The 13,115-nt window shown below is 48.3% G+C and overlaps 1 protein-coding gene across 7 annotated transcripts in view; it reads right to left on the bottom strand.

Moving 5' to 3' along the window:
* Positions 1-324: 324 nt before the first annotated feature.
* Positions 325-13,115, bottom strand: part of BEND5 (BEN domain containing 5) — a 48,210-nt gene continuing 35,419 nt past the window's right edge. For 4 of the 7 annotated variants that reach the window (XM_029947182.1, XM_029947186.1, XM_029947185.1 and 1 more), the window contains 2 exons: positions 9,011-9,224; positions 325-1,550 (listed from right to left, as the gene is read on the bottom strand). In XM_029947182.1, the coding sequence (XP_029803042.1) occupies positions 1,393-1,550; positions 9,011-9,224 (372 nt within the window). In that variant the 3' untranslated portion in view covers positions 325-1,392. Of the gene's footprint in view, positions 1,551-2,507; positions 2,590-3,776; positions 4,011-9,010; positions 9,225-13,115 lie in introns of those variants that run through there. The other 3 variants (XM_029947183.1, XR_003911732.1, XR_003911733.1) reach the window with 3 other exon arrangements.

Below are 13,115 nucleotides of genomic sequence, written 5' to 3'. Positions count from 1 at the left end.
GTGAGGTCAACATTATTTTCCTCACTATCCCGATAAGGATGCTGAGAAGTTAAGTGATCAGTCCAAGACCACACTATGCTAGTTGGTGGAAAGTTGGGGGAATACCATACAAGGAAACTCACATGTATACATCCTAGTAGCAAGCATACAATATTTCACATTATTATAAAGGGTTCTTTTATTTACTGAAACAAAATTCCTCAAAGAGGCCACTCCCCTACTTATCCCAGTGACCCTGACCTTTTGCTTAGAGACCACCAGAGAAACCAGGGGCTGAAGTTTTCCAACCAATGCCTAAAAGCCAATGACCAGAAATGAAGAAAATAACAATTGCCAACATTTATTGAACACTTTATATATAGATATATAATTCTGATAGCAAGTCTGCAAGGTAGGTATGATCTTCTTTTTACGAAACAGAAAATGGAAACTCAAGAGGTTAGGTTAAGCCCAAAGCAAGCAGGGGAGCCAGGATTAGGGCCCAGGTGCTCAGCCCCAAACCCTTGCCATTTCCAATACACCATGCTGACTTCACAGGCGTTACAGAAAGTGCGAATCAACAGGAAGATCAAATGTGGTTTTGCCAGATTGTGCACCAGGCACCTTAGAGAATGTTACTCAATGAGATAAAAATTATGTAACTTGAAAGATCATTTTAGATATAAAAGGATAAACGAACTGACGCGAGGTGACACTGCCCCCCACTTCCTGAAGGTAATGCTGGGCCACATCTCACGTTACCGCCCCCTACACCCTTTCACAGAGATTGATTCAATTTATCAAGGAAGTTGGATCTCAGATCATCTTGAGTGAGAGAGGCGTCTGGTCCTAAGATCTGTCCTTTGAAGTAAGAGAAAGTAATTTGCTTTTGAGACAGCCCTTCAGATCTGCAGACAGCAACCACACCCCTTATGAACTTTCTAGCTTTCAGCCTGAGTGTTCCACCTCTCAAAGGATACTGGTCACCTCCACTGTACACTTAATATCCTTAAATAAATGATAATGATTGTCTACATCAAAGAATTAATGAAGCTTTATTATAGAACAAAATAGAGGAACAGAGATAGGAGTCCTTGAATGGTAAAAATATTAGTTCAAATTCTCAGTCAAGTGATAGGCAACTCAGAGACACTTTATCCCCCTCCAAAAAGACGGTGCTTTCCCCATCCCCAAAATGACACTGGCGCCAGGTTGCTGCCTGAGTCTCAGAAAATCCATTTGACTTCTTTGGAGTGGGAAGTCCAAGTTCAGGGCAAGTTGAAGACCCTGGAAACCTGTGGTTCCCTGCCCACATGCCACCATGCACGGTGGGGTCTCATCTGGACAGCACCATTGCCCGCAAATCACAAGCCACGCAAGGAAAACGATAAGGCTTTATGAAAAATCCAAAGTTTATTGCAAATTGTATTTTGCTTCCCTTCGTTCTTCATTTTTATAGGATTTATTGATATCCATGATTTTTTCACAGATGTATTTGTTGACTTTGGAGAGTCTCTGTGCAATTTCAGTTTCATCCACAGTTTCTTGTGCTATTCTGTCGTACAAACACTCTAGACAGGGAAAAGGAACAAGATGGCCCAGGATTAATGGTGAGTTGTGGTGAATAATATACCCCCTGTAAAGGGGCACAAAGAAAATGTACCTCCTGACATACTTCCCAAATACAAATTCACGAATCTGGCACCGCTGAATGTTTAAAATTTCAAAACACACGTACTTAGAAAGAAGCAGACACATACTATACGTTTCCACTTTAGAAACAATGATACAGTATCCACGTGCCCACCATCCAGCTTAATCAACACTGTTGGGCCTTCTGAAGCCCTTGGACGTCCCTCCCCGGACCCCTCCTCTCCTCACTCTCCCCAGACACGAGCACACTCCTGGATTTTTTTCTTTTCTTTCCTTTTTGTGTTATCACATGTGTATACATTCTTAAATAACATATTGTTTACTCTTCCCTGTTTTTAACTGTTTTACAGGTATATCCGTATCTTACGTATCTTTCTGACTTTCTTTTTTTTCACTCAACATTACATAAATTTTGTGATTTACCCAAGCTGAAGTGTGTGGCTGCTGGCCATTCATTTTCACAGACGGGTAGTATTCTCTGGAGTGGACTGTTCTACAGTTTGCGGATCCATTTTATTGTCAATGGATACTTGGATTGTTTCCGGTGCTTTGCGGTCACAAACACCCTGGTGCGTGTCTGGTGGGGTACGCATGCAGGAAATTCTCCCGTGAGGGCCTCGCTGTGGAACTGCTGAATGCTAGGGCGTGTGCATACTCCACTTTACTAGGTGACGTCTAGTAAATTGTTTTCCAAAGCGGTAGTGCTGCCCGGCACTCCTAACTGTAGTGTATGCACGTGCTGGTTAGCCCGTATCTTCAAAAGCACTTGACCTTGTCAGGTTATTAAGGTTTTGACAGCCCGGTGGGTGTGGAGTGGTATCTCAACATGGTGATTACTAATGAGGCCGAGGACGGTCACTCTTACTGAGTCTGACCTTTGCTGTGATGAAACAAAGAGGGAGCCCCAGACACGGTCTGATAGGAGCCTGACTTCTGCCCACTTCCTGGCCTGGGCACCTGAAGCAAATAATTGCTTTAGATTTCTCACCTCGTTACCAAGAACAACAAACCCCAGGTTATCTTTAAGGCTACCATGAAGCATGTGAGACACACACTGTGCAAGCCTTCTTCAAACCTGAAAGAACAGTACACCTGCATGGAGCTGTTAAAATTGTTTTATGTACCTACAACTGTCCACTCCCAAGGCCTAGCACAGTGCTTGCAGAGGGGCCAGGTTCAGTAAACATATGTTAAGTGAACAAATGAATACTTGTCCAGGGAAGCTCCAGAGGTCATAAAATTCTGGACACAGGGGACTAGGCGTATGCATGGAGAATGCACCAGTGGAGTATATAATCATGGGCAAGAATTTTAACTTCTTTGAACCTGCGCTTCCTCACCTATAAAACAGAATGAAGACCTACTCTAAGGAGTTGCTATGGAGGATAAACAAAATCTTGTCTACCAGGCCAGCTCATAGCAGGTAATCCTGCTGGCGGCACATCAGCACTCGATGGGCCTGTGGGGTCTAACATGTGGCATGTGGGAAAGCAGAGGCCTGGAGAACAGAGAAAGTTCGGGGAGAGTCCACTGCGCCTTCGCCAGCACCGAGCTCTTCCTGGGCGTGCAGCCAGCCTGCCTCTGGTGCCAGCCATGCGGCAGGTGCATGTGCCGTGGGCGTGCCGCGTCCCGGGCACCCTCCCCTCCCTACGGAGGACGGGTTTGTATGGAGAAGCCTTTAAAAGCTTTTGGTTGACCTCCACTACTCCCTGATTACTCCCAAACCACTTATCTCCACTTCATCTTGTCTTTGCCTTTCCACAGGGATTGAGACGAGAAGGTAGGAGACCCCGTCTCTCTCCGGTCCTGCCTTCTGCTGGGTCTCCTTGCAATTCTCTCCTGATCCAAGCTATCCCACAAATCAGTGTCTTTGATCATCTTCCCCGATTACCCTGGCTCCAACCTTCAGCTACCTAACTCCTATTCATCCTTCCAGGTTCAGCATCCCTGGGACCTACCAGATCACACTGGGAGACCCCATTCTACTGAGTTGGGGAGAGCCTCTGCATCCCCACACTTGCCTGGCTCTCTGTCTCAAAGCACTGCTGGCGGTCTAATACAACTGTGACCAGTGTCTCCCCTATAGATGGGAACGCTTGGACATTCCATCTCCAGCCCTGAGCCAGGAGGAAGCAGATACTCACGGTGACTTTGCTGGAACCTGAACCAAGTGAGGGAGACAACTTGTGCTGAGAACTTTTCGAAGGTCAGGAATTCGAATCTGGCTCTTGCCCTAGTTGCAGTGCAACCTCTAAGTGGGAACCCGTCTGGGTCTGTTTTACCATCTGTGAAAGTAGGATGGCAAACCACATGATCCAAGGAGATTCTTCCAGCGCTAAGTCTTTAGCTGTCTGGAAGGTAGTAGGGTGGTAAAGAGGCTGAGGAGAGAGAAGGGGAGAGAAGGAGAGTGGGTGTGATGGCCCTTGGAGCCCTGGCAGGGGTCACAGAAGAGGCAGGAAGAGAAAGGGGCAAATGGAGGAGGGTTTTCCAAGAGGCCTCCCCAGATTCCCAAGTGTTCCTGTGTCCTGGGGGCAAGAGCGCTGAGCGGGCCTCTGAGGTTGATTAAAAGGCTTTGTTAGACTCTAGGTATTAATCACCTGCACTTGCCGGGAATGTCTCCCTCTGCGAGGGAGCATTTGAGATTATTGCTTAATTAACAAGGTTTATAATAGCGCTAATGTGTCCTATTAAAACAGTTATAAAAATTAACCAGAACTCAATGCTGTGGCTCATTTAGGAAACTCAGACATTCTGTAAAAGGTCATTTGACCTTAATAAGGTTTGACTGTCATTCTGGAGCCCGTCATTAAAGCGAGACTCTCCTACGGCCCTCCTGCTCTGCTTTCCGTGTTTGCAAGTGGTGTCAGCACTCACCATCCTGCTGCCACCCGGTCAGGAACGACTTTGAAATCAAAGAGACGAGAAAATCCTCGTGAGCAAGGGCTGTCATTTTTATACAGCAAATGTGACTAAGTGTGGTAGAAGTGAACTAAACACAAGCAATCTCAGCCCACAGACGGCTTGCTTGGAAGGACCAGTCCAGTGCAGTCTGGAGGAGCTCATATAATTAGGCTACAGACGGTGAGTATACGGTGGGAAAGGAGACAGACTTCCAGCCTGCCTGCTTGTAGTAAAGAAAACCCAACACGGCACTTTGGTAAGACAAGAAACTTCTGGGACAAGGAAGTCTGAAAGCCTCATTCTGCTTGGGTCCAGTTGTATGGTCTTGGGCAAGTCACCTTCCTTCTCATCGCCGCATGGCAAGCGTTTCTGGACTCTCAGGGTTGCTACAGGGGGCCCCTGGGGGGGGGCAAAGGTGCAGTATAAAGAGACCAGAGGTGAGCACGAGAGGCTCTGGGACATACAACAGAGGTGCCACCCACCTTGAGAAGTCAGGGAAGGCTCCTGGAGGAAGGTTCTCTTAAGCAGATCGGGTGGTTAGTAGTAGCTAGCCAGACAAAGCAGCCGGGTGTGGGGTGGGTAGTTATGACCTGTGGTCCAGGCCCCAGGAATGGCATTTACAAATTCCCTAATGTGAGGGGGAACAAGGCTTGTTCAGGGAGTACAGTAGTTCACTGGGGCAAGAACTCTAGGGGAATGCTGCTGAAAAATAAGGCTGGATTGATGGCCAGGGGCCAGGCTATAAAGGTGCTTTCATGACATGTTAAGAAGCTTACTTTTTAATAATGGGCACCATGGGCTGGCTGTGATGGGGCGGTGGTGAAGAGGATCATGTTTGGTTTTTGAAAGATCACTCTGGTTATGTAATGGACAGAGGAGTCTGGAAGCTGCCTGAGTAGCGTAGGGGAGAAATGATGGCCTATGAAAGGAGCAGTGGGGCAGGGAGAGAAGTGGGTGGTTCACGACGCATTTGGGGACAGAAAAGACAGAATGAGGCATGTGGAGGAGTCAAGCATAGGCATCTTGGGGTCCCTGTTGGTGGTGTCCTTCACCAAGACAGGGGATCCAGAAGGGGCAGAAGGCTGTGCAGAGAGGAAAAAGGAGAGAGCAGTGAGGGGTACATCATGCCAGTGTCATGGGGTCACCCATGAGGAAATGGCTGGTGGGCACCTGGATGTATGGCTTGGGAATGCAGAAGTGTGGACTGAGCCAAGGGTAGATTTGGAAACATCTTTCACTGATTTAGCAAATGTTTACTCAGCACTCACTACCTGCTAGTCCTGAACAAGATGCTCATAAGCTTATATTGTAGTGGGCTTGGGGCGGGGGAGACAATTCCCAAGTAAACAAACAAGAAATGCTATGCAGAGACTTTATGTAGGGTGATGCTGATGAGACAGAGAGCGATGGGAAGGCTACGCAGTCGGGGCTGCTGGGGGAGGCCTCTCTGGATGGCCGGAAGGAGGTGGGATTGCAGGGCAGAGAGAGGGCATTGCTGACGGTGGGCACAGGAAGGTGGTAGGAGGCCCTGTGATTAGAGCATAGTGGGAAACGGGAAGCGAAGTGTGAGCGGAGGGGCAGAGGGGTTCCCAGGTGCCAGGTTGCTAGGTATGGGCCAGGACAAGGAGTGCGGATTTCAGCCTGGGCCCTGGGAACAGTGGGAAGTGAGATCAGCTGAGGAAGCTTTGTGGCGGGAGAAGACACTTTGGGGACAGAGGACAGGGCAGCAGAGGAGCCCACGAGGAAGACGTGACGCCAGGGAGGCAGGAGAAAGTCGAGCATGTGTTACTGAGAAGTCCTCATAAAGGAGGAGTGAGTGGTCCCATCAGCCTGGGGAGGAGGTGAAAAGCGTGCCCTGGATCGGGTAAGGCGGAAGTTTATGGGAAACTTGATAAGAACAGACTAAGGAGAGGGCTAGGAGTGGACACCAGACAGCATTACAAGTGAGCACAGGCAGTGAGTGTAGACAACTCCTCAAGAGACCTGCATGTGAAAAGGAAAAGAGAGACACGGAGTGGCTAGGTGGGTGAAGTGGCCTCCAGGGAGTGTTCTCATAAGAAACAAGTGGTGAAAGTCTATTTAAATGACGCAGGAGCATAATTGGAGGAACAAGGTACTTAGGAAGGCAGGTGGGCTGGGGTCCAGATGGAGAGAATGGCTGACCCCAAAGAAGAGAAGGGAACTCTTCTTCTGGGACATGAGGCAGAAGCACAGAGGGAATAGTTAGGTGTGCAGTTAGGTCTGCAGTTCGAAGCTGTGGGAGTTCCTTTTCTTTTCTCCATGAAGGAAGAGGCAAGGCCATCTTCTGGGAAAGAGAGAGGTATGGACTATCATGTTTGGCAAAGCAGAGGAAGTTTAAAAAGGGCCTGGAAAATAGGGGGGTGGATCAGTGAGGGAAACCTGGGAGACTTGGTGGTTGGTGGAGGGGGTGTGTTTGAAGACCATGAGACTGTGATGGCCCAATGCCACGCAGCTGAGAAGTTTTCTAGATTTTTCGATAGCACTGGGGACCTGGTTAGCTGCATCTGAGTAGGGTTTAAAGGACAATCAAAATGCCTCTTTGGGCCACTGGGTAGCCAGGACAGAGACCACAATCCTGGCTTTATTGATGGAGACACCAAGCATGGGCTTGGTACTGGCATAGTGCTAGGCTTGGGGAAACAGAAGTGAATATTGTATATGAACCAGGGTAAGCTCAAAGTTAAACCAAAGCAGAGCTGGGGCTCAACCCCAGGCTTCTGATATTGGGTTCCCATTGCTACTTGCCATCACCTTGTCCCGGGAGTGGATGGGAGAGAGCCTACAAGCTGAGAAGCACTGAGCAATAGTGAACTTTAATGGTGTGATCATCACAAGGTCACCATTGGTTCAATGGAGGCAGCTTGCTCATCAAAAAAGCTTCGTAACTTCTTTTGATACTTAGAACATAACTATTTCTAAGCTATAATCCTGGGCAGCCCTTTCAGTTGTCTTAAGAGGTTTTCAGCTGAGGAAACTAAGATACAGACGGGAAGCGATTTACAAGAAATCATGAGGGTCAGTCCGGGGATCAGCTTGTTGGTCTCAGTGTTTCATTTGTTCAAACTTCATTTATTAAGCTCTTATTGTGTGCTGGGCCCTGTGGTAGGCAACGAGGATGTGGAGATGGATCAGATTAGGTCAGACCAGTGCCTGAGGCAGACACACAGCAGATGATTTTAGACAAGACGATGGGGCCAGTCAGTCACTGGAAGGCACCTGGGACCTGCTGAGTCACATTCAACAAGTGACCTCATCCAAGAAGTTGGGCACCTGTCTGGCGGGGCAGGGCCTCATCCCCAGGAAGGCCTCTTTCTCAGGGAGACCTCCCAAACGGGGACCTATTATTTCAGACAGCAAGCAGACTAAAGGTTACTTCCGACTGTTTAAAACTAAGTGGTTGCCTAAATGAGTTAGTGACGAGCCGGCCAGGCAAGGAAGGCAGCTGTGCCCCAGCATAACAAGGCCACACTGGAGTCAGGGCGGTATGGGTTTGAACCCTGTGGCTCTAACCCAGATGATCCCTTAGTCTCACTGAGTCCTGCCACCTTGACCTCCAGAGCACACCCGAAATCTGGCCATTTTTTCCTACTCCCACTGCTATAACCGTAGTCCATGGCACCATCATCCCCATCTACGACTGCTGCAGGAGTGTCCTAACTGAGCTCCCATTTGGTCACTCCATGATCTGCCCTTTTCCTGTGGGAGGAATAGATCCAAGCTGCTGACTGTGGCTTTCGTGGCCCTCGAGACCGGCTCTCACCCACCCGCTGGCCTCACTCTCCCCTCACTCATGGCTCTGTGGCTGGCTGGCCGGAGCTGCCTCATCCCTGGAGTGTGCTGACCTTTGTGCCTCTTCACTCTGCCTGTTCGCCACCCCGAGACCTTCACAGGGCTCCCCCTCCACCTCCAGTTCCCAGCAAGCAGGTCTGCTCCAACACACCTAGCACAGCCCTCTCTGTCCTGCCGTAACGTGAGATGATGCTTCACTGCCTTCATCAGTACCTGAAATCATCTGACATCTCTGTTGTCTGCCCCAGAAGCTGCTCAAAATGTACACGTTGATGGAGTCTACTTTCTTCATCTAAACATGGCAGCTGGACACTTAGAGACTAGTAGCTAGGATCACAGATTCTGAGGCCCACTCAGTGGCCCCCCTCCCCCAGGAATCCTTGATTTTCCAGCTAGGGGGTCTCCTCCCCTCCTGAGACCTTCCTCAGTATCTCATGTGCCCCGCTCTGTGCTAGCAACTTGAACTGAACTTGAGTCCACGGCTCACCTGCCTGCTGGACGTGAGCTCTCCTGGGACAAGGTCCATACCTGCTCTTGTGTCCCGTGCCCGGCCCAGGGCCTGGCATGGAGAGGCTTCAGTGTCTGCTGAACTGAACTGTGTCTAGAACATTCCTGACAGAGTACAGGACAGCATCTCAGCCATTGCGTCTGCACTGCAGTGACCTACCTCTGACAATGCTTAGTTTGTGAGGCGAGAGGGGTGGCTTAGGGACTGCATCTTTCTTTTTTTTTGTGGCAACTCCTGTGACGCTTCTGTTCTTCAGAACATCTGTTCCCCAAATCATGACTGCCAAGTTCTTTGTGTACTTGGAATCTCCTTGGGTTACTTGTAGCTGGTGCCATTTCTCCTCATCAACCCAAATCCCGCTTCCCAGATGGACCTGAAAGAGACAAGAACACAAGCACCTATGTAGTCGGACAGACTGGCAGTTGGAAACTTTTCTTGTCCTTTAAAAGACATTGCTGCACACCCACAAGGGACTCATTCCATAACCATTATGTTAACCTTCCTTAAGGGAAACAATAATCATTTACTGGATCCCCATAATGCACCAGGCCTTATTCGAGTGCATTATATCCGCTATCTCAAATCTTCATGGCAACCCTGGAAGGAAAGTGTTGGGACGTTGTTTTCATTTCAGATGGAAAACCTGGGTTGAGAAAGTTGAAGACAGTTGCCGAAAGTCACTCAACTATTACGTTGTAGGGTTGGGATTCTAAACATACTCATGTTACAGCAGGGCCACTCGGAGCTTGAGCAAATCTCAGAACACGTACCTTTCACTTCTTTTTCTGTTATATTTTAGAAAGACCTCTCTCCCTTTGCTGCGAACACGCTGGGACACACATCCCAGCACAGTGGGTCCCAACAGCGGTACACACGGGGGTTGTGCGGGGCTGTAAAAATCGCTGGTGCCTGGGCCCCATTCCCAGGGATTCTGAATTCTTCCTCTGGGTGGGGCCTGGGGGGTACAGGGATAGGTGAGTGTTCCCCAAGCAATTCCAGTGCGCAGCTGAGCTTGAAGACCACCGCCAGCTGGAGCTGGGAGGACGGCCGCCAGACTCCGCCGCTAATCAGAATGTATTTGTGCAAATCTTTTCCTACCTTTGGCTTCAGCTTCCCGTGAACTAAACTCGGAGAATGGGATTTCATCTCTAAGTTCTTTCTGGCTCAGAACACCTATGATTTTGGCAAATTAAATACAACCACAGTGTCCTCAGTCTGATTCTGATGGCACACGGAACAGAACATGGCTTAATGCTCCCAGGAAGGGAAGCTTTCAGACGGTTTCAGGGCAGAGTCGGTAAATGTGAGAACTCAGAGTGATCTAGCCATGAGCTACAAGCTTTCAAATTTTTTCTCTTTTCTGACTTTTTAACAACTCAAAAACCATTTGCTAGTAATTAAAAAATGGAGTTTTGACTTTGCCATTGCCATTTATTTTGTGTTTCTGCTGAATCTATGGAGAGTAGAAATGGCCTCTGTAGAGAAAGACGGGAGACAGACAGCTGATAATGAGCTGAACTTTCTAAGGGCAATAAAAGGGCTCTGCCAAAAGTCCTTGTCTTCAGGAAGAACTGTAGATCAAAAACGTCATGTGGTCAGGAAACCTCTTGGGAGAGAGGTTGGCCTGAGAGACTGCACATAAGCCCACACTGACGGCAGGCTGGCGAGAGCCACCATTCAAAGACAGCAGAAGAGCCTCCTACTGAAGACTGGCTTGGAAAAGAAGGTGGGCATGCACAGATCAGTCAGCAACACTTCTTCCTTCACCGATTACCGAGCTTTCTCAACCATCCAGAAAGGAAAACCCAACAAACCAGCAACAGCCCACTCGAGCATGTCAGCAAGTGACCGATCCACCTGGCCTCATCTGCCTTCACGTCCTCTTGCTCACAAGGTCATTCGGATCCCCACAGGCCTGGTATCAGGTAGCCAGACCCACCTGGCCTTCCTGTGCTGCAAACTTCAGTACCGCAAATCTGTCCATCTGAACTGCAGGTGGGCAGTCTGTGTGCCAGAGCAGGCGTGCTGGGGACAAGTTTCCTGCGGCTCCCTGCTGGGCCCCAAGTCACCTCCCCAGATGATACTCTAAAGCTACCTGCACAAGCTTCCTGAGATAAGGGAGGAACAAGGAATTTGAATTAGATTAAACTCAGAATTAGAAAATCTTAGAATGGAAGAGAGCTTCAGTTTCTCAAAGACCTCTGCTCTTTTCCACCCTGGGCCTTGCTTTCCTACAATCTTAAAAATTATTATTCTTAAAAGCGAGGTGACAGTCATTGTAGCCAATGTTCTGTTAGAGAAGGGGGACACTCATATTTTTTGAGAACCTGTAATGAACCAGGTATTATACCCTCAATTTATCTAATCCTCATAATGACCTTAAGAGATGGAAATAGTAGTTATTCAAACTTTTCAGATATGAATAGAGATTCAGAAGGACTAAATTACTTTCCCTAAGACATACTAGTGGTAAACTTTGGAATCAAGATTCAAACCCAAACCTGTATGACCCCAGAGCCCAAGTTTCCCAGGCCTTCTGCTGCCACTAGTGTCACGGGGGTGCTAACATGGTGGACACACAGTCTATCTAACACATCAATATTCCATGAGGTTTCTTTTTGAGGTTTCCTCCGAGCCGGCCCAGCCACCTCCCCTGCCTGCACCCATTGCAGGTCACTACGGCAGACAGGGAAACCAGAAGAAGCCATGGCCTGGCCTTCCTGCCGCCCCGTCCCTGCTCCCCCCAGCCCACCCTATAAACACTGCCAGATTAGTTTCCCTAAAACACAGCTTTCCTTCTTTGATTAGACGACTTCCACAGTCTTTCAACTCCATGTTTCTGTGTGGACACTGGAATCTTGAATGGCTCCCTCTTTCCTATCACATCAATCCAGCCTCCCCGGTTGGCTTTAGAGGCCCTCCAGAATCCTCTTTCCATTCAACTCGCAGGCCTTTATTCTCCTGCTATGGCCATCATAACGAAGCTCGCAAACCCCCTCGTTTCCTTCTGCTTTCAGTGTGCAGTAACCGAAAGAGAGGTGCTAAAGTCTTCAGCCCCAGGTGCGAGTCCTGGTCCTGTTACCTACAGGTTGGGCACCTTGGACTAGTCACTCTACCTCTCCGAGTCTTGCTTTTCTCAGGAGGACAACAGGCAGAGCACCACCTAACTCACAGAGCTGTTCTGAGGATTATATGACATAACTGAATAGAACGTCAGGAGGAAAGCCCACATCCAGTAACTGTTACTTCCTTTGCCTTCTCCCCAGCCCACTCCCCCAGCCATGTCTCCACTCACGCCTTTGCCCTGTCCAGAAATGAATACTTTTCCCTATGTCTTCTTAAGCCTGCTAATCTTTCAAGCCCCAGTCCCAAATCCAGGAAACACTCTTTAATGGCCCCACAACTAAATTCTATCCCCTCTGAATTTCTAGCCTTCTGTGAGCCTTCGCTACCTGATTCAGTCCTTCATAGTACATCTCCATGGGGACACACTGAGGCTTGGCCTCTTCAGTCCCCTTCAACATGGTCAGGACTAGCCTGAACACAAAGCAGTAAGAAACGGATGGGCATATTTAATATGTTTTAATGGCACAGGCTTTTGGTTCTGCTGAACTGCTGTTCCTTAGAGAAGAAAATATTTTCTGACATGAACTTGAGTATAAGGCCAACTTTACGGCACAGAAAGAAATGACTCTGTAAGACCACTCACAGGTATATGCTGGGACAAAGCCTCCCAAGGTCCGCAAAGTTAGGTCACCTGGAACAATGTCCCATTTTCAGAGATGCAGCAGAATAGACTGGAAAGAGCACAGGCTTGAGCGCCAGGAGATCTGGCTTCCAGTTCCTACCTGCCTGCTTCTAACCCGTTCTATAATTACAGAGGAGCCCTTCTCTGGACGTGCTTCCCCAACTATGCCATGTATAAATTATGTAAACTTTAATGGTCTTTGCAGCTTTAGGATTCAAGGAGTTTTTGGAATAAAGAAAAGCAATGAACTATCAAAATCAGAAACTAACTTTTGTGACAAGGCCTATCATACACATAAACCATTGTTCACTATTTGACCAATATGTTAGCCTTATGTGTCAAGGGAGGCTTTAAAAATATGGCATCTGGTAGGATGGGACTTGATCAAAAAATGGCTTTGTGGAATGTTTTGTAGGACAAAACTAGTTTCCTACTAGGGAGTGGGTCCCGTTCTGATGCTCTAGGCTTTGCAGAGATTAAGGCTTTTGTTCATGCAGGCAGAGAAAAGAGAGGGTC

Source organism: Suricata suricatta, chromosome 8 (genome assembly GCF_006229205.1).
Source record: "Suricata suricatta isolate VVHF042 chromosome 8, meerkat_22Aug2017_6uvM2_HiC, whole genome shotgun sequence".
NCBI lineage: Eukaryota > Metazoa > Chordata > Mammalia > Carnivora > Herpestidae > Suricata > Suricata suricatta.
Note: the sequence above shows the minus strand (reverse complement) of the source record. Positions and strands in the feature narration are given on the sequence as shown.